Source organism: Dunckerocampus dactyliophorus, chromosome 13, assembly GCF_027744805.1.
Source record: "Dunckerocampus dactyliophorus isolate RoL2022-P2 chromosome 13, RoL_Ddac_1.1, whole genome shotgun sequence".
Taxonomy (NCBI): domain Eukaryota; kingdom Metazoa; phylum Chordata; class Actinopteri; order Syngnathiformes; family Syngnathidae; genus Dunckerocampus; species Dunckerocampus dactyliophorus.
In genome coordinates this window covers 13946695-13968212 of record NC_072831.1, presented here as the reverse complement: position 1 = coordinate 13968212, position 21518 = coordinate 13946695, and the positions used below count along the sequence as shown (strand labels likewise).

General features: G+C 41.4%; 1 protein-coding gene across 1 annotated transcript; it reads right to left on the bottom strand.

Moving 5' to 3' along the window:
- Positions 1-1040: 1040 nt before the first annotated feature.
- Positions 1041-21200, bottom strand: rin3 (Ras and Rab interactor 3). The gene is made up of 14 exons (XM_054797103.1): positions 20728-21200; positions 17868-18420; positions 15708-15819; positions 15543-15615; positions 14190-14281; positions 12262-13270; positions 9828-10002; positions 9567-9738; positions 7408-7529; positions 7121-7307; positions 6825-6956; positions 6591-6757; positions 3715-3829; positions 1041-2251 (listed from the first exon to the last, which is right to left on the bottom strand). Exons 1-14 carry the CDS (start codon positions 20757-20759, stop codon positions 2004-2006), a joined length of 3189 nt encoding a protein of 1062 aa, XP_054653078.1. The 5' UTR covers positions 20760-21200; the 3' UTR covers positions 1041-2003.
- Positions 21201-21518: the final 318 nt, after the last annotated feature.

Genomic DNA, 21518 nt, shown 5'->3' with positions numbered 1-21518 from the left:
GCTGCCTTTTTTGTGAAGGAGCTGTCAATACAACCGCGTCTTGCGTGAACTGCAAGCGGTAGGTAAGTTTTCCATGATTACTTTGGTCGGTTACTGTCAAGTTTTTTCACTATGTTGACTTTGACTTAAATTCTGAAGCGTAATTCAGCACATAAATCTGTTAATAATGGAAGTTCTCTGGAGCAGCATGAGTGGACATGTAAACCAAGCAGTCTAGTGTTAAAACAGGAGAGCCGATCGGCATCCACTTCCGTATTATACCCTGCGCGGGTTTGGCCGCCATGATGGTGAGCAGAATCCAAAAACTATGCATTGAAAGCATGTCCTCGGCACACTGCTCAGCTATTAATTGCTCTAATAGATGGTCCAAAAGCACTCCTGGTCACTCTCCAGCCACCCTAATGTGCATCTATACAATTCAGGTATCAACTTATTGCCACCCCATGTGAGTAATGGTCTCACCTTGACCATGCCAGTGTCACGCTCAGTGTCGGCCAGCCTGACAACTTGATTATTTTCTCAGTTTATGCCTTTAGTTCCGGTTGCCTAGCTTTTATTTTGTAGTACTTCCTGTGTTCCTTGGTTGCCATTTTGGCTCCTTTACATACCTGATTTGACGCACCTGCCGCTCATTTGTGTTTAGATTATTTTGTTCAGCCTTATGCGTCTGTCCTTTGTATGATCATTGTGCTTGTTAGCCAGAGCCCTCTTTTGGTTTCCTTCATTGAGCCAAATAAATATCTCTACCGGCACTATTTTTACCTGTCCAGTCTCTACATCCTGAAATCGTGGCCACGACACCACCATGCCGTGCTGTGACAGTATATCCGCTTTACGCTTTAATGTTCCTTTAGAAATTGGTCTGGGTTGTTACTGGTTAAAACACTGAAAACAAAATGTGGTTTAGTTTAGTTTAGTTTTCAAGTTTTCACCTAAAATGGGACATTGTTCTTTATTTCGTAAAGCAGCATGTAGCATTTTGCTTATTATCAGAATCCAGAAGGCACGTGTAGAATAGCAACAAACCTCAATGCATGCAATTTAATTATAAAAAACACTTTATTTACAACGTCATTAGGTACAATTTGTTGTTTAGGGATCAGAAATGAAACTTTTGGTCCAAGGTGTCCCTTTAAACAAGTTAATACTAGAATTAAAATAATGATCAGTATAGAGCAGATCAATAATATAATAATAATAAACCTGCCTTCACTGACTTGTGTTTCTCTCATCTGTGCATCTTAATTAAAAAGTTAAACACAAACACACCTTGTCATCCAGATGTTGTAATAGAACATTTTGACAGGACACTTCAATCACTGTGAATAGGGCTGCACAAAAATGTGGAAAAAATTCAATTGCGGCCTTTTTCATAGCTGTCAACATTTGCCTTTTAAAAATAAGGGAACTCCGTGTCCACCAGTGAGTCTCGCTGCCTATACGGCAAGTTGGCTGCACTACCCTGGTTCTATCTGCTAACTGCCGACCCCACCAGCTCAAAGGAGGAGCGATCACGTTTAATTACTTAATTTAACTTAACTTTTCGCTTGACATGTCTTTATTATGTGCATGATTGTGCTGTCGAGTGAGAGAGTACGCCATGTTTTTGACTTGATGGATTATTTTCTCCTTCTATTACAGTAGTTTCCATCAAGGAAGTCCCCCGTCAACTGTCCTACCGGGACATCCCATGAAGAACAGCGGAAAGACCATTGGAAGTTTATTTAAGTCAGAACAACTAATCAATTATGTGGAGGTTTGAAAAAAATAGATGAACATGATTAGAGTTCCAGACCCGATGTTTAGAAATACAACTCAGCCTGAATCCTAGCCGTCTTATTATACCATAATTGGAACATTACACGGAAATCAGAACCCCAGGTCATATTTTCAATGTACACCTGAGCTGACTTTTGAGGAAGCGTTCCCTCAAGGCCCAGATAACCAGAAACATCATGTTGTTACATTGTTAACATCTTCTCTATGTTATGGCAGGAGAGCGGCTACCAGCTAATCAGACTTGGCTCTGCTTCTCGGTGGTCTCGAACGTTTTGTAAAATGCTCTGTGGGGGTGGTCGTGGGGGTGGACCACTGGGGCAGGTGCGGCCTGATGGCTTGTTGGATTGGTCCATAGGGTGATAGATGAAGCAGTATGCTCCTGGTTGACAGTTGTTCTTCACAGTCAGTGCCAGCTCTGTATTGTCCAGGGACCGAAGTACACCATCTACATGGATGCTGAGCATGTACGAGTCTGGGGGGCAGAAAGGAGGATGTTACACCACAAGGAGTAGCTATACAACAGAAGTGATGACTTTTAACCACCAATTATGAAGACATTTGGGGTGCATGATTGCCTCTCGGCATACTGAAATTCACCAGTGGTAGAGAAGTATATTGACACCTCGCTGTCACAACTGTACAAACAAAAAATTGACCCAGAATAGTCATAGCAACACCACTTTTGGAGTACATTTTTACCTCGCCACTTCACGGTTCAAATTTCATGGCCTCACTCATCACTCATTTTTCAAAAATACTGTATATGAATGAATTGTGTCACAAATCGCTCGGCATTATATTTGTCTCTCGCCGTATCTTTGTGCACTGTCACCTGTGCATTCTTGTGGATATGATGAAGACACTTGCATCTTCTTCCGCTATCCCTTTAATGGTTGTTTGCACTAAATTGCTGACTCTGTTTTTTTTTGTCTCACTCCCATTTCATCTTTTTGAATTTTGAAACTCCACTTAGAACCTCCTTAAGATTTTCCAACTGGTGTTAAAACTTCGATCAGGAGTATCGAGGAAAAGGCTTCTTGAGACGTCATCTGTACTTCTGTGAAGAAGGTGTCAGACGTTTCACTCCTCATCCGAAGAGCTTCGTCAGCGAACTAATAAGTGCTGGTAGCCTAGGCCTTAAATACAGTAAGAGTGGGCGGAATTGGTGTGCCAACACCCTCCTCCTATTGGTTCCTTACACTAAGCCTGGGCGGAGTAGTGGTATAATCCTTTCCTGCTATTAGCACCTCCGATAAAAGGGAAGTGTCGCTCCCTGAGTTGGGTATGAACGACTCTGATAGTGACTCGTATCGAGCCGACTCTGATACTGGCTCGATACGAGTATCAGTTCATACCCAACTCAGGGAGCGACACTTCCCTTTTATCGGAGGTGCTAATAGCAGGAAAGAATTATACCACTACTCCGCCCAGGCTTAGTGTAAGGAACCAATAGGAGGAGGGTGTTGGCACACCAATTCCGCCCACTCTTACTGTATTTAAGGCCTAGGCTACCAGCACTTATTAGTTCGCTGACGAAGCTCTTCGGATGAGGAGCGAAACGTCCGACACCTTCTTCACAGAAGTACAGATGACGTCTCAAGAAGCCTTTTCCTCGATGGACAACTCCTGTACGACTGAGAGCCTACACAGACGTTGGATCAGGAGTGTATCATATGAAAAGAGAAGAATGAGAATAAAAACATGCACCAATGGAGGAAAATGAAACTGTTGTACGTTCATAAATCCTTCACTATCACCCATTCCAGTCGCAAGTAAAGCAAGCATAGCTCGTTTCGTTTTCACTTATGTCGACAACCGCTTATGTTGATGGTGGTGTCGACTTAAACGCGTTCCGCTAATTACTACTACTTTGCAGCAGCATTCATCCATCTATCCGTTTTCTATACTGCTGCTGCTAATGACACTTGTCACTACCTTGTTCGAAGCGTGAGCCACATTGTTCAGCCAGCTGTTGGATTGTGGTGGTGGGAAAGATGCCCAATGTTTTGGGGTTACTTCCAATTTCAGGACAGCACACTGTCAAGAAGTCCTACACAACACACATGAACACAAGAGTCACAACAGTGAGTACACCTCTCACATCTCATGTATCTTCTCATGCGGCAATACAAATGGAACGTGGATACACTTTAGAGTAGCATGAATAGCATTTACTGTCCACTTAAAATGACTTAACACACATCCCCTATTTTATAAATAGCTGCCGACACAAGTGGGACCAAGAGAATTATGTCTTGCCTTACGTCAAGCATGGTGGTGAGGCTGCATGAGTGCTGCCAGCACCGGGCAGCTGTGGTTTATCGAGGGAAACATGCATCCCGAAGTTTAACGTGACATTCTGAAGCGAAGCATGATATCCCTTTCGGAAGCCGAGCTGCATGGCAGTTTTCCAACATAATGAGTCCAAATGACCCTCATCAAAAGAATGAATGTCATATTCATTTTGGGTTCGCAGCAAATTTTTTTAACCATTCTTTTTCTAATTGTAGGCTGTGGAATGAATGTAACTCTTTAGATTTTTTTAAAACAGAAATTCAGTGCACAAGTTTGAATTTATGTTGGTTTTTCACAGGGTCAAATATATACAAATAGTCACCTAAGTGTCCTAACATCTGATCCTGAAGGTTCCAGAATCTCTTTAAACTTGACAAGGACAAACCCTATTCACTTCTCATTCATGGTGATGATGCCTGTACTATACTGTTCTGTCCTGTAACTGCCTGATTTTTTTTGGCAGCATAAAATAACTCTCATAACTCTGTAAAATAAGTCTCATAACTCTTGGATGGACCAATACTCAACAATGTGAAAGTCCAAGAGACTCAGTGAAGATCTAAGAAGGAGAATTGTAGATTTACACAAATTGCGAAAGTCTTTTGGAGCCATTTCTAAACAAGTGCAGATTCCAACCAAGATCATCAGTTCATTTTTTTTTATCTACGTTATGTAGATGTGTATCTAGATGTGTCTCTTTGCCACGGTCTGGAAGAAGACCAAAAATGTTTCAAATTCACCTCAAATTAAGTCCTGACTTCAACACTGAACATTTGTGGACTAAACTGGTCGAGCTCAAGCTTGCATTGAAATATTTAACCAAATATGCATCCATCCATCAATTTTTACTCATATGGGTCATGGGTGAGTTGCAGTCTATCCAAGTCCCAGCTGACTTAAGGTGAAAGGCGGGCTATGCCTGAGACAGTCACTCACAGTACACATACCCATGTAAGATGGAGTCCTGGACAAAACCCAATATTTTACATTTTCCCATGGTCTTCGGATTTCCTTACGTTTTGATGAATATTAGGGATGTCCCAATTCACATTTTTTGGCTTCTGATCCGATTTTTTTTAAATAGTCTTGCCGATCTGATCCGATCCGGTACCGATCCTTTTTAAAAAAAAATTTAATAAGCTTTTGTTACAAACATGAATTTGTGGATTGCTGATAACCTCTGTGAGTCAGGTCCCTAATCCAATAAAAGATCCAATAAAAGTCCATCCATTAAAAGATCAAATTTATGGGCATGCAAAATACTTTTAGGTTAGGACTAATCATTTCACATGGTCATAGATCAATTTGTGGTGTGAAGCGGAGCCGAATATCTAACATCCAACGTGAAACTAACTTCACCACGGTACACCGCAGACATGTATGCATGTTGGTGGTTCTTACGAGTGGCAGGAGTTGAGTGGCAACCAGCTCTGAGGCGCATTACCGCACCTATCATGTGTTACGAACGTTATACGGCAACCGGATCAGCCTGATCTGATATTATCCGATCTTCAGGATCGGCAGCCAATCCTGGCTCAGGACATCCCTAATGAATATCATGCCAATTACTTATTCGAGTCATTTTTTTCTAGGCTCCATCTTCACTGAAACTAGAACTGGCTACACAAGTTTGAATGTACTGTCTTTAGAATTGTGTAGAACACATCCAAATACAATATGCACATCCTCCCCAGTAACACTTGGTTAAATGTTAAATGTCCCGCAGCAAGTTTCACCTCAAACACTAACGTTGTTACATAGCACCACAGAAGAGAGCAGTACAGTAGTTTGTCCGTATAGCGTATCTGGCAAAAAGGACAGAGCTGAATTCAAACTACATACCCAGTTTGTCTTGTGAATATTGATGCTTTGGCATCAACATATGGGCCTGCAGCTCTGCACACTGGAGGAGGTAACTCTTCAGCTGTGTCATCATCTGCCTCATCTGCTGTAACAGCTGAGCGGACGCAAAGTACCAGTACCACTGGGGACTTACTTTCCCGTTGTCCAGTTTTGGTCAATCAATGAGTGCTGTCAAAGTAATTATTTTATGCTGCCAAAAAGGCACTACGGGTTGCAGTCAATCTGGATCACAAATGAGAAGTTTATAGAACTTGTTAAAAGATAAAAGACATTCTGGAACCTTCAGCACCACTTATTTATAAGATTAAGGTAAATGTATGGTCTTATTTGAGCCTGTATGTGTAATTCTGACCATGTGTAAAATAGAGAAAATCTCAAATAAATTAAAATTGTGCACTCAATTCTCATTTTTAAACATCATTAAAAAATGTATGTTCTATAACATCCAATCCTAGAAAAAGAATTGTTCAACTAAAAAAATTGAGGGCTCAAATTGACAAGATATTCATGATGATAAGAGAATTTTTGATTTGGCGTATTTCATCCCATCATTTTTAGCACAATGCATTTTTGTGTTTTTTTGGGGGGGGGGTTGAGTTGTTGACTATTCAAATATCATAAGTGTAAAAGTTCAAAAATATGTGCACATGTACCTGAACAGAGTTTTGGGTATAACCATCCTGGTTGAATGTACGTCGTTTCTCCCAACGTTGGATGGAGTCCTGAATCTCCCGACTGAGCTCTCGTGGCGCTGACTTCTGTTGGTCAAATGTCCTAATATGCTCAAGAGCTCCGTAGGTGGTTGTCAAATAATATGAACCTACACACACATACAGAGTAAATGAAGGGAACTAATGGCTCATTAGCTTATGAAAGGGAACATATACCTTCTCCTATTGTTAGTGCAGGGTCCATCAACTCCATCATGTATTCCACATCCAGCATTAAGTCTGCCAGATTGGATCTAGCCAGGACATACATCATTACAGGCAGGAAATCATCAGCTCCATGGGCCCGCCCTAAACAAACACGCAGTCATGTTTCCACCACCGTAGAGGACAGATGATTTCATTACATTTACCCTAGTTCATGGGGTATGTTGCTCAAAGTTTCAAACTCATGTCTTAATCCGAGCATGCAGCAAATTAAAAATGATTTTTTGATCCTGTTTTTGTTCCCTTACCTGGACAGCTGACAGACATAGAGTCATAGATGATCTTACAGGCCTTCAGCAATAAGTCAATCTTCTTTTGAGGAGAGTATTCAAGATGGAGATTGCTTAGTTTGATGCTAATCTTCTCCATTGCTGAGGCTTCAGGGACTGCAGTGGTAACTCCTAGAGCTGTGGTGGTACTTCCAAGAACCACAGACTAATTGACACAGAATTACACAGACCTCAATAAAGCTGCTGTGCACATGTGGTGACTTTCACCTTAAACCACAAAGGGAACATACAGTATGTTGCTATACCTGGTTCTGTGCCATTTGCTTAAGGCTGCCATCGTTGGTGTGCAGTTTCTCCAGACTGTTATAAATAGGCTCCCTCAGTGGCTTCAGTACACTCTTACATAGAGATGCTTCAACGATGCTCTCTGCAGGGTCATGACACAGAAATCACCTTCTTAATATTTTACCTTTCACAGCAAGACGCGTTACAATGCACATGCATCTGTGACTCTAGCTTCATCTGTATATACAGTATAGGTACACTTACACTAACGGATAACACACATCCTAATCAATTACCGTAAATTGTATTGTATAGCAGTATATATGCCGCTACTTTTTTCTTAAACTTTGAACCCTGCGGTTTACACAGCGGTTCGGCTAATCTATGGCTAAATCCTAATCTCATGACATCTCCTTTACTTCAGAACTACTACTAGCTGTTTAAATACTGCGCCGCTTGCGAGTCAGTGAAGAAACGATAGCTCTTTCTTTGTCAGGAGCCAATCACGAGCTATTAGTACACTCACAACGAGATTGCCAACCCATTGGAAATCGTAGGAGGTCAGTCTGTATAACAGTACAACAACATAACAGTCTGACTCAGGGTGTCATTTTACTAAGAACACTTTACTAACACTAAATTCATCACACAGCAACTTAACACTCAAAAGGTGTACCTGACAAATATAGAAACATGTACCAATATCATTTTGAAATGAAAAAATTAACTCTTTTCCCATAAAGTTTTCCCATAAAGGATTGCGTCTGAGCAATACATTCATTGGGGCACTGCAATGACGTCAGCATCCCTCTGAGCTCTGTGCTCCGGGTTCCTGTGGCTCCCTCTGGTGGAGACAGGCAGCATTGCAGCACCATCCACAATTTCTATGTTGCTTGTCCTTCAATTAACTGCTCTTCCGGCAGTCATGCATTATGGGTACTTATTTTAAACCCATATTGGTACATCTAATTTAAATATATTTGTGTATATTTTAATGTACCTTTTCAGTGTTAAGTTGGTGTGTGATTAGTTTAATGTTGTTTGTATATATTGAGTAATTATATTGAGTAATGACCTCCTGTGATTTCCAATGGGTTGACAAGCTCGTTGTGAGTTTTTTCATAGCCCATGATTGGTTCCTGTCAAATAAAGAACTGCCTGGTTCTCACAAACTTGTGCGCACCCCAATACGTCATTTTATGATGTGGACATGTGTGGCTTATACACCGGTGCGGCTTATATATGAACAAATCTGTTTTTTCCTCAAAATTTAGTGGGTGCGGCTTACATAGCGGTGCAGCTTATACACTAGAATGTATGGTAATCAGTCAGGAATGTATTCGTAATGGGATTTGTCTGTACGTAACATTCGGGTCAGCATACTGATTTTCCACACCGTACACATTAATAGTGAAGAACAGGGTGCGTTGAGTCTACTTGGTAAATAAAGTGCAAAACTGCGGTACTATAGCACGAGGCGGCTATCTAGAATAGCTATCTTCCTTTTAGCATGCATCCAACTTTTCTGTGATTGATGATGGTGCCTTCATGCACAACGTAAAGTTGAAAGTCTTGACATAAAGGCATAGACTGTGTCACAATTTGTGCACGAGCGTTTTAAATGCATAAGTGCGTTCACAGTGAGAAGTAGGGCAAAAGGCAGCGTGTCGTCCGTACCCGGATGTTGCACTCACAACAGAAAAAATGGTCATTGTGCAGTGATGAAAACTTGCCATCCCCGATAGTCACCACCTTGGCTATGTAGTGGAAGGGGAAAGACTAACTGGAGTGGTTGCCATTCATAATTTAAAAAACAGAGAAGAAGAGGAAGTGCATAATCATTGCAATCGTCATTTCCGATAAGTGCGCAACAACAATCGATTTGGGACATCTCTACACTGTCAAAGAACTAATTTAACAGTGTACATAGTATACATATTGATGCATACAGTTCAATTTGAGAGTCAGCCATAGCTGTGTGAGTTTGATGTGGAAGAACTTGACTGGCCTGCACAGAGCCCTGAGATCACCTATATCACACAGATTTGGGATGAACTAGAATGGGTCAAGGTGAATGGGGACAGAGAGTAAACTGTTACAGAGCACTAAAGGAGAGCAACTACTTGTAGAGTAGTTTTGTCCATATAGGACAGAGCTGAATACAAACTGCAGTACATACCCAGTTTTTCTTGTGAATATTGATGCTGTGGCTCCATCATGGCCTGCAGCTCAGTACTCTGGAGCAGGTAACTCTTCAGCTGAGTCATCATCTGCCTCATCTCCTGTAACAGCTCAGTGGACGTGGAGTGCTTGGACATGGTCTCAAGGGTGAACGCTCGGTGCTCTTTCACCTACAAGTCACATGTGAAAACTGAGCTTAATTCTATGTGTTGGATGCTTAAAAACAAGAACAGTACAACTCGAGGTAAGCTCCCCTTACCAGGTTACCAAAATAGCTCAGAGGATCTCTGGCCAGCTCCACAATGCGTTGTGAGAGGCGACGATCGTGACTGATGAGGCCAGTAATAACAGTAGACAGGCGGGAACGAGCTTTGTCCAACATGATGGTGGTTGATGTTCGCTTTCCTTTGGTGCCACGAGTCTCTGAAGGGTTACTAATAAGAGAGGTACAGTCAAGTCAATGTCTTACACTGACTTGCCCACCCTTCTATGATACATGTAGTGTTTGCAATGTGTCACGTTGGGGAAATCAAAACAATAGGATGAATGGCAAGTACTTGTACAATTCCTAATATAAAATACTTGCTTTTCTTTGATGCACTCTTGTACTGTACATACAGTACAGCTACATTTTTGCCACTTTAACCTCGTAAACCCCAAATGTGTGGGGTTAACCTTTTGTAAATAACAACAAGACTTTTTGTCTTCTTATCAATCGGGGCATCACAAATGTCTATGCTGACAATTATTGTCCTTCAATATGCATAACTGTAGAGTGGCAATGTAAGTCTGCCCTCAGAGAATATAACATGGGTGGTAAACATACAAAATCAGCAGAGGATCAATGGCTTAGTTAATTGTTATCTTGGTTAAGGTGTCCATAATTATTGGGCAGCTGCATCGAACATGATGTTGGTTGGCGTTTGCTTTACTTTGGCACCACAACTACAGTATGTACAGTACAGTCAATGTCCTGCACTGATCTGTCCCTCCTTCTATGATATATGCCCTATTTGTTATGTGTCATAATGGGGAAATCATTCATGTGCAAACATTATAACATGAACAATAAGTACATACAAAACTGATAAGCTGAAGTTTCAATTCCATGAAAATACTGTACTGTATATTCATAAAGCAGTGGAGAAGGAAGACCATGATCTTTAGGTAGGCCAGTGCTCAAAGTGAGAATTCTCCAAACGTGATTTTGGTGAGGTAAGACAATACACTTTTTTTTTTTAAACAGTATTTGCTTCAATGATAGAAAAAGCTGACAAACTCAATGGAAGGAATGCGCGTGGCAGTTATTGAAAAGAAGGGTGGCAATAGTTGTGCTCGCACATATATCCTTTGAAAGCTATAACTCACCTTTTTTTGTGAAACATTCAAGTTTGATCTTAAGTATAATTCGGGATTGGCTAGCAGCATTGTTTAAAATGTGATTTGTCAATAACCACCTGTATGTGACGTAGTGATACATTAGATTCAAACTAATGGAATATGTTACACCACAATAGCATTACAGACGGTCCTCGGGTCACGAACAAGTCCTAGTTTTGGTGCCAAAACGAGTTTTGGTTTAAGTTGGACCTTATACATAAATTATACCTAAATTAATGATTATGTAACATTTAAAATACAGTAATAAAAAGATTAAATACTATAATTTAACCAAGCAGACATATAAAAGACAGAACAGTTTCTTACTTTTATCACTGTGGTTGTCTTGCACACCGGAAGAGGCGTTGCAAAGGAGGGAGAGGCAGGCTTAATGGAAGGAGGAAGTCTTAATAATGAGACTACTACGCTGCTTAGTTATTTCCTTCCATTTCACTGTAGAAGATCCTTTCACATGTTCAACAATACCATCTTTATCCTCGATGACGGTCACGGCATTTGAAAGGGCATGAAACCAATGATTATTTCTCCAATAAGCGTTTCACGATGTCTGATTCCATTTCACTTTCACCCTCCTTTTCTTTTACATTCTGCCAGTGGCGGTTCTGGCTTGACTGAGGCACAGGGCGGAATGATGCTATGGCGCCCCCACCCCCAAGGCAAATTCACACTATTAGTTTTGCTTTACAAAGACTATTGTAAGTTACACATTGCCTCAAAATAATTACATTATTTTTTGAGCAATTACTGCTTTAATTGACTTTTTTTTTTTACTTTGCAATTAACCTGGTGGACGTTTTGTTTGATCACATCTGAGCAGCATGAGGGCACGAGTATCCCACCTGCCAGCTGCCAGGAAATGAGCGCTAACTGCATACATGGGATTATTCTTTTTCATACCCCTCGCGGTGCCCCCAAGAGAATGCCGCCCTGGGCAATTGCCCATGTGGCCCATAACTAGAACTGCCGGTGCGTGCTGCCCCTTGAAGAGTCGGCCATACGCCTGGGAGATAAGTGATGTTATTCTTACTCCATGTCGCTGCGAATGAGGCGCACACACCGTATTCCTGATGGGTATCTGCCACACGTGCTGTAGCTAGTTTTTGAGGGAGTCTTTATGTGTTTATGGACCAAAAATGTAAATTTAGTTAATGCATTAACGTGACGGTATTCGTAACCACAAAATGGCATCACACGGAACGCCGCAACCTGAGGACCACCTGTATTCTAAATGCTTGTCTCTCAGCAGTCATACATTACTGTTGATATTGTCCAAGCAGCTGACTGAGACCTACTTAGAGATTTGATCTTGCTCCTGGTTCATCTCGCCTTCTTCTTCAGTGCTGCTATTAGAGCAAGAGTCAGGGTCAGTTCCAAGCACAGTGCCCCCCTGAGGAGAGTACAGTGACACGTCTGGCCGCTTTGCCGGGGTGGGAGGGCCCCCTTTCATCCCAGCATTTTGATGGGGTGATCCTGTTGGAGCCTGGTTGGGACTCACAGGTCTCTCTGAAGACCAGAGTTTTTTCCTTGGCTGAGGCACTGGTCGAGTGGGTCTTTTCACTATAGGCTGAGGGTGAAAGTGTTTGTCACCTTCTTTATCCTTTCTCACACTTTTTTCGTTGTCTTTCTCTTTCACGTTCTCTTTTTTAGCCCCCTCTTGGTATTTGTTGTTCAACAGTTCAACGTTGTCATCCAGCAGTGTTTTCTCCTCCTTTTGCAAGCCTTCTGTTTCGGTTCCCCTCATACGTTTTTGTTCCTTCTCTATTCCATCAGTACTGTTCCTGGCAGAGTTGTGCCGGAGAGGTGCAGGAGGCAGAGGGGGTGCTGCTCGATTCTGCGGGGGAACGGGAGGTCTTGATGGAGGAGGTGATGTCAACATTGACTTCCTCTCTTCTTTGTCCTCTCCCCCCACTCTTCCTTCCTCCATTCTGTCAGCTGCAGAGGTCAAAGAAGGTGAACTTTTGTCCAAGGGGGGAGATGAAAAGAGGAGGCCCATCCCAGAGCCTATGCCCAAGCTGGGGGGCCTGGGAGGAGGCCGCTTGAATTTGGACTCTCGGTTAGGCACGATCTTGATCTGGCCCTTAACCTCTGGGGTTTCCTTCTGTAGGGTTTCTCCATTCAGCAAGGAGAACACGATGCTTTGAGGGGTTTCGATTTTTGGTTCGGAATCAGCAAAGTCTTTCGCCTGCTTGTTGGGTTTCTCCTCCAAAGCGATTGGGTTGACATAAATGTAATTGTTGTGACTTTGATCCAAATCCAGATTCTGGCTCATCGTCTTCTCATTCATATCTGATGTCCAGAAGTCTGCAATTCATACAATGGGAGATGCATAATCTAGATCCAGATTATCTAGTTTCAATTTGCATGTTATCATTATCTGTCTCCTACGGATACAGAAAACACAAATCGTATAAAACATGAATATGATTGTTTTTTGAATGAAAACAGTCTAACAATATACAGTGTTGCTAGTTGGGAGATTTTATGGCCTCATATTGTGCTTTTACAAAAAAAACCAACAACAAAAAACAGTATGTTAGGGCTGTCCAAACATTTTCCACCGAGGGCTCCATACTGAAAAATCAAAGTCATTTTGATATTTTTTAAACCACGTATGTCACCTGTGTGTCATTGGTAACAAAGTGTGTTATTATCAAATAATTACGCCTGTTTGCTAATTGTTTACCTTTTGCTGTTGTTTTTTTCAAATGTTGTTTCAAATTTCACTTTTTTGTCAGATTTTTTTCATTGTATTTTTACAAAAAGCCTTAGGTCAATAAAAAAAACAAGCTGCAAATGGCTACACCTTTCGTTTTTTCCACTGAGAGCCGCGTACAGAAAAATTCAAGGCTGCTGGGGCTACTTTGATACATTTTGTACATTAAATATGTGATAAACTAAAATAATCTGACATCAACATTTTAATTTTGTGTGACAGATCCAGAAGAGAGCGCTGTCAATTCAAGTCAATTCACCCAATATTTTCAAGCATCGGAAGATGTTTTATCAAGACACGAGGTTGTGTAACTGCATGTTTTGTAAGTACAGAACTGTATACTGCATGCCTTTCCTAATGTGTAAACTCAAATCATTTGAAATGTGTTAAAAAAATGGTTTACTGTGTCACAAATTGGCATTTTTGTGGGTGTGTCCATTATTCATGGTTTTTCTGGGGGTCTTGATAGGTACCCCCCCGTGAATAGCAGGGATCTACTATATTTACCTGTACCCATAGCAGAAATAATCTCCAGTTCTTCTCTCTGTTTTGCCAATGTAATGGCTTGGGGTAAATTCAGTGGTGCAGCCAGGATGTCCCTGATTGGATTCAACAACAAAAAATGAGAGTGTTACTGAGTAGGTAGGTCCATGAGGACATGACAGTAGCGACTCAAAATGTCATCAAAATGGTACCGGTGGCGACGTAAATGATAGCAGCCAGACCAAAGATATCGGGGGCCTCATTTTGGCATTTAATAGTTAGTATTAATTTAGCGACATTGAAGTCAATGTCTCAATTCGAGCACTTTCGTACGTACACTTGGCCTTTTAAGTGCGTCCCCACTGAAAAGTACAGCAAAATGCAGTGCACTGTCAAGTACTGGAATGTTGCAAAATCAACATGGTCAAAATGGTGAGTACATCCTCATCAATCATCACCACCTTGGCTATGAAGTGGAAGGGGAGGAACTAACTTGAAATCATGACAGATGAGAAGCAACCAATCGCATTGGAACAGAAGAAGAAAAAGTGGGTATATTGCGATCATCATTTGTGGAAAGTAATGGGTTTGGGACAAGACTACACTATCAACATTTTTGCATTAAGGAACTAAGTGTAACCCGCCCTGTTTCGCACTGCCCGCACGGGGGCTCGAACACAGGACCTTCGTAATGGGAGGCGAGAGCGCTGACCACACGGCCAAAAGCCCAGACTGTCGACTGCGTGTTCAGCGCAGCTCTTAAGGCAGAGGGAGCGAGGTTTACCAACGTACACATGCGCAGCCTAACAGGCTGGCATCAGTTACATAAGTACGCAGTGTACATACTGTAGTATACTTACTGAAGTGTATTGACAAAAATATTCGGCTTGAGACACAGCCACAAACTCCATTGGAGTTCTTTTCAAATATGTTTGAAGCGGTTGAGTTCAGGGCTCTGTGTTGTTCAGTTATGGTTGCCCACATCAAGCACATCCAAGCATGCTTTGTGCACTGAGGTACAGTCATGCCGGGGCAGTAACAGTGTCTCTTAAACTTTTCCAACAAAGCTAGAAGGACAAAATGGTCTCCAAATGTCTTTACTTTGCTCCACAATTGTTTCCAGAGACTGTTAAATGGGTAGTGTTGGACAGTGAGAATCTTCTACTTATTACTGCTACGTCACTGCTGATCTGTCAGAGGTTTAACGTGATACTAACCAGTCTGTGTAGTCTGTGGAGGAACTAAAAGATTTAGCCCAACCCCTTATTGTTTAATGCCTTAATTAAGAGGTGTGTCTCAAAACTGTGTTTGTTTCGTGACTCTTTCCATCTGGAGGTGCATGTTCGACAATGTGAATAGTGTTTTTGTGTGTCTTACCTGCTGACACAGTAGAAGGAGACGAGTTTGTAGATATCATCAAAAACAAGAGTGGAACCGTCTAAGTGAAGAACTGAGTAGAGCACAATTAGAGGGTGTTTTTATTCTCTGTATTAGTGAGGCTTGTAGTTTGTCACTTCATGTATTTTCAAAATGGTACCATACACGTCTTGTGCTGCTTGACCTTCAGGTGTCGTACAGGCGATGCCTCCTGCTTCTCTGGCAAGTGCACTGACAGTATCATGTTTTGGTCGTCGGTACTCTGAACCAGGAACGCCTTCAAGTACCAGAGTGAGAGGTTACAAGGCTAAATAGAGATCAAGCTGTACAAAGCATATTTAAAGAAGACCATATTTGTTTATGTTGAACATACTCGGGGTGTAACGGTACAGAGGCGTACTACACGGGACACATGACGTGAAGGACAGGCCTCGCGACACAGTAAACAGATACAATGCAGCCCAGCCTGGTGCCAAGGTGAAACCAGAACTTCAAAACCCTCTTCCGGCATTAAAGTCTCCTGTTTGGGAGCTAAACGGACAAAGCCAAGTGGATAAGATGAAAGCAGTGTGCCTTTGTTCAGTAGAGATGGGGAACGGGATTGCAAACTGGGACTATTAATGCTGCATTTGAAGATATTTTGAAGATAAGGAATTTAACACTGAACGTTGCACTTGTCTGAATCCTTGTACTTTCCTAAAGAGAAATGTTGTAAATAGGGATGTCCAGTATTGGCCCTTTTGCCGCTAACCGATATGCCGATATTGTCCAACTCTCAATTTCTGATTCCTATATCAACCGATACCAATATATGTAACATCACATATATCGTGGAAGGACTGGACAGGACTGGACTTATTACCTTATTATGTATTATTATTACTTATTATGTATTATTATTATTTATTATGCATTATTGGACTACAAATTTGACGTGATCTGTTCTGGCTTGGTTGTTTCATTTTGTGATTAAGTTCATTATGACATTTTTGCAGAGCTGCTAGAAATGTGAATTTCTCTTGGAAATTAATAAAGTATCTATCTGTTTATCTATCTACTTTATTTCCCGATATTGTCCAACGCTCAATTACAAACATCACATACCTCCTGTCGTGGAATTAACACCGTCGCCACGATGGGCTGCCTTTCAAGCAGCTCTGTTTGTTTATTCAAGCACATTTTTACGTGCCATGAGGGCAACGTCCCTTATCGGTGTGGGACTAAGATGAAAGTCAAGCGGCTCTAGCAAAAGGAAGTGGAGATTCTAGCCTTCGGTACCTTCTATATCATGGGAAACATGAATTCACTTCCGAGCAAGATCCACGAGCTGGCAAGAATGTTAATACCTTCAGGGAGTGCAGCTTATTTGTGCATCACTGAATGGCTAACAGCTAGCATCCAAGATGTTAATGTGAAGCTAGCTGACTTCAGGGCAGTCAGTTCGGGTTCACTCGCACAAACCAACCCTTGTGCGAGGTGCATTCAGGGGCACTCCGAACATTACATCTTTATTATGTGTGTATGTGTGGTCTAAATAAACACAAAGACAAAGAAAAGCAGTAAGTGTTGTTAACACTCACTTTGTAACGCTTAATGCAGAAGTTCAATTTGCTGAATTAAAGTATGCTCGGAATTCAGTTTTTCAGTTCATTTGAAGCCGTTAACACATACAAGTGTATACATAATCGTGTCATACAAATACAGTCAAAATGGGCATATGTCCGACATAGTTGCAAATGGTGATTAATCATGATTAATTCATTTGACATGACTTTGTGATTAATTTGACTAAAAATTTGTTTAAAAATCATGTAACATCCCAAAAACTATTATATATTATTTTACATGTATTTATTTATTCATTTTTATTTGCAAATTATTTAGCAAGTTATTTATTGGAGAATTACCCGCCAGCAGTTTCCATTTTAAAAAAAACAAACATTAAAACTGTTTACACAAAAGCTAAGTAGTTTTGTGTTGCATTTTGCTCCCTTACTGTACCAAAAATGAATTGAACCATTGAATTAAAGCCGAAATACATACCAAATGGTGGTTATGGCATACCGTTACACCCCGACTGTACTATGCTCAACGAAAATATAAACACTTTGGTTTTTGCTCACATTTTTTCACGAGTTGAATTCAAAGATGGAAAACTTTTTTCTTTGCACACAAAGGGTCTATTTCTCACAAATCTATGTCTAAATCCGTGTTAGCGAGCATTCATAATGCATAATCTCTTAGCTGCTTGCTGTATTAATAAAATAATAAAAAAATGCACCATATAGTTTGCCCTGTATAGCGATAAACATTGAAATGTCTCACCCCTGAAGTCTCCTTTTCCAGGATACAAGCGATTTGCTCTTGGCTCAGTCCTTTGGTCAACCATACGGGAGCACTTTCTACCAGCTGATCTATAAAGCTCAGCAGTGGAGGTGTTGGAAAGGGTGTTAGGATGACAGGGGGAGGAGGTGGGCAGGATGGTGACACTGCTTGGGTTGAGGTTGAAGGAAGAGGAGTTAAACATGGGGGGAGCTCAGTGAGGCTAAAAGTCTGCAGGGTAGGTGAGGGAGACACAGAGAGGGGCACAGGGGAGAGAGGCCGTGGGAGAGAAGGGGGAGATGTATTGGGGACGAGAGGGGATGGACTAGATGGGGGAGGCGGATTAGAGGGGAGTGGGGGAGTAGATTTGCATACGGGAGGGAGTGATAGAGTAGAGGGAGGTAGAGGAGGTCGAAACGGGAGCTGGGAGGTCTTCACGGTCGGAGGTGGCGGTTTGGGTCGGCCTGGCCTTGAAGGGGGGAGGGAGGAAGGTATGGAAGGAGGTGAGAGGGGTGACGACTGGGGAGCGTGTGCTCCTGTCAGAGTGTTGCCGTGGCTGTGAAGGACAAATAGACTGTCGTAAATTCCATGCTGACAAGTTCTGCTCAAGAGACAACTCTCCTGTGTTCATTTTTTTTTGCTCATGACGCATTTGATCACAGTGCACCATTGTTTCCTTGGAGGAATTTGCTGATATTTTCAATGTTTTGCAAAAATAGTTTGTTGCAGTGAATAAGCTTCAGGGTTAAAGTTTCCCGCACAACACGGTAGTTACTTTGCCACATACAGTAGTGTTCTTGTAAACATGTGAACACGATTGTTATTCAGAGCACTCTTATCAACTTGCTGCATTTAACCTTCAGCAGCAACACATTTGATACATTTTACAGTATTTTTCTTGTAGTTCATGTTGAACTGGTCATTTACTGTGCACTATTAAGACTGAATAAGTGTGTCAAAGTCAAGACTTAGAATAATTTTTGTCATAGCGTGACAAAACATATCTCCAAAAGTGCCTTGGGCCATGATATTGTCTGCTTTTAAAAATAATTGATATTAAGTAGCACAACATGCAGCGCAGCTTTAGTGCATTCCAAAAAGTTTTTCATTCCATTACCCTTCCACAGTCGCCTGCTGAAGACTTTCTAATGCATGAGCAAATGGCACATAGTGCGTAGTCAGTGTGAGCCGATAATGAAAGCTGCCATCTTGCATACAGGAACTAACCAGTGGAAATGATGAGGCACAAAGTCGAATATAAACATGTTTCATGATTAATGTGGTCGCCCCTCATAATAGTTATTAATAGGGCTGTCAATCGATTAAAAGAGTTAATCGCCGTTAATCACACATGTCCACAGTTAACTCATAATTAATCACAATTAATCGCAGCTAAGTTTTTATCTATAATGAGTAGGGATGTAAATCTTATTGTGGTAAATGGTTCGATACGCATCTTAATACACGGGTTAAGGTACGATTAATAAACAATATATTTTAAAAACAACGATTTGATACAGTGTACCGTGTTTTTCAAGAAACTGATGAAAATGTCCTGCTTTTCATTAGTTTTCAGTTCGGATTTTTTGATATGAAGTGGCGACCTAATTCACTGTTGTATGTCACTCGCTCCCTCCACCAAGTAACTGTTGTTGTGTCCTTGGGCAAGACACCCACCTCGCCTCCAGTGCTGCCCACACTGGTGTATGAATGTGAATGAGTGTTTGGTGGTGTTGGGAGAGGCCATAGGCACGAATTGGCAGCCACGTCAGATGACCCCAGGGCAGCCGGGGGGTACAGATGTAGATTACCACCACCAGTGTGCGACTGAGGAGTGAATGAATTATGGGTTCACTTCGATTTGTAGTGCTTTGGGTCCCTTGAAACGCGACATCTACTCCACTATATTTCAGTTGGAAGGATGGATGGAAATTAGGCATTTCCTTCCATTTGTTTTCATAATAATAAAGTTACAGTTAATTCGAGATGTGCCATGCATTTGACTCTTCAAATTATGTTGGTATTGTATTCATTTTTAATCTAATATATTAAAGAGAATATAGAATTGTTATCAATCTTACTGATTAAAAGAACTGACAATAACTAGAGTAAAAAAAAAAGTAAAAATTTGATTTTACAAGTAATCTAATAACCGTCTTAGAAAGAGTTCAATCATATTATGACCTGATCTCACACTTCAACTAGAGAGGGTACTTCCGACCATCAATTTTTATTTAACATTCAAACATTTGTAATGTGTGTACATTACAAATACATCAGAGGGTATTTAAAAATGGAATTAATTCATGTATTTATTTATTATTATGTATTTATTTTACTTTTATTTTAAGAGGTGTCTAACACGGGACTATCCAAACTTTTTTCCAGCAAGGGCCACATAGAGAAAAATTGAAGGATGGAGGAGCCTCTTTGATACATTTTGTACATTGATGATGCTATAAGCAATCCTCCGGCATCCCAGCCACACTTTGGACACCCCTGCCGTGACATCGCTCGAGTGGCAGACATGGTCAGGCGCTTGCATACTTTCAGTGCATGTGAAACCAAAGTTCATGTCAACATTTCTGAAAGAAGACAATTCACTGGTTTTGCCACAGATCACATGTTACAAACTTGTTTGAGGGTACAAAGGTGAAAATAAAATGACACCGTACCAAAATCAATCCTGCTAATATGAGCCACTGACCTATTTATTAGTAAGTGAGTCACATCTGTTTTTGCTGCTGTGGCTAACTGACTACCCCCTTCCCCTCTATGACACAAAATTCCGCTGCCCTCGACAAAATAGGGTTCCTGGGTCTTTTCTCGCAAACTCACCAAATCAAGTTTCTACCAAACTCACCCTTTTTCCTGAGAATCAACGCTTGCTTCCATTATTACGTCCTACGTTGTTTAGACTGTTGGACTGCACAGTCTCTCTGTCTCTTCCTCTCTGTTTCTCAGCTTCACCCAAAACCCGCCTCCTCTCAGCTCTGCACCCCTCCCTGGTTCTTCCTCCCTGTTAAATCCTGCGTCGACTTGTAATTAACAAAAGGGTAAAATTATTCTCAATGTATCAGCTCTTGCTTCAACTTCCTGAACTGTAATTTAGGCTGCTCTGGTCAAACTTCAGCAACACTCTTGCCAAGCATCCACGTCCTGTCTTTTTATATCGTCTTCTCTTCTTATTATAAGCTGTTCTTCTTGCACCATTGATGAGTAAAATACAAACTTGTCCAAAAAGTCAGTTAGTAATATGAGCATTCGTGTACTGTGGCCTGAATATTCAACAGCTGCAACTTTAGCCTCCGCCTCCACTCCCTTCTTGTCCACTCCCATGTCCTTTAAAGGTTTCCAGATGCGTCCAACCTCACACTGTGGAATGTTAAACCTCTTTTTCCCCCCTTTTCTGGCACGCCCATTCCATGTTGCCTCTTCCCTTCCTTCCTTTTCTGACTCCTCCTTTCACATTGCCATTAAAACCCATTGCTTTTTGTTCTGGCCTTCCCCCGACTCTACTTTGCTTATCTCACGTCTTGTTCACACGCTTTTTTCTTCACCCTTCCAAAGAGGTTTTTGAGAGGCTTTTCCGATTTAGGTTCGCACACATATGTTGGAATCTAGCACTGCAACCCTCAAAAAGACAAATACAGG

What these genes read in the sequence shown, in the direction of transcription:
- rin3 (XM_054797103.1), bottom strand. Translation starts at nt 20,759, where the DNA reads ATGGAAGCAAGCGTTGATTCTCAGGAAAAAGG. An exon ending in TGGAAAAGGAGACTTCAGGG is followed by an intron (nt 15,820 to 17,867) that starts GTGAGACATTTC and finishes TGGTACTTGAAG; the next exon opens with GCGTTCCTGGTTCAGAGTAC. An exon ending in TGGCTCACGCTTCGAACAAG is followed by an intron (nt 2,252 to 3,714) that starts GTAGTGACAAGT and finishes TCTGCCCCCCAG; the next exon opens with ACTCGTACATGCTCAGCATC.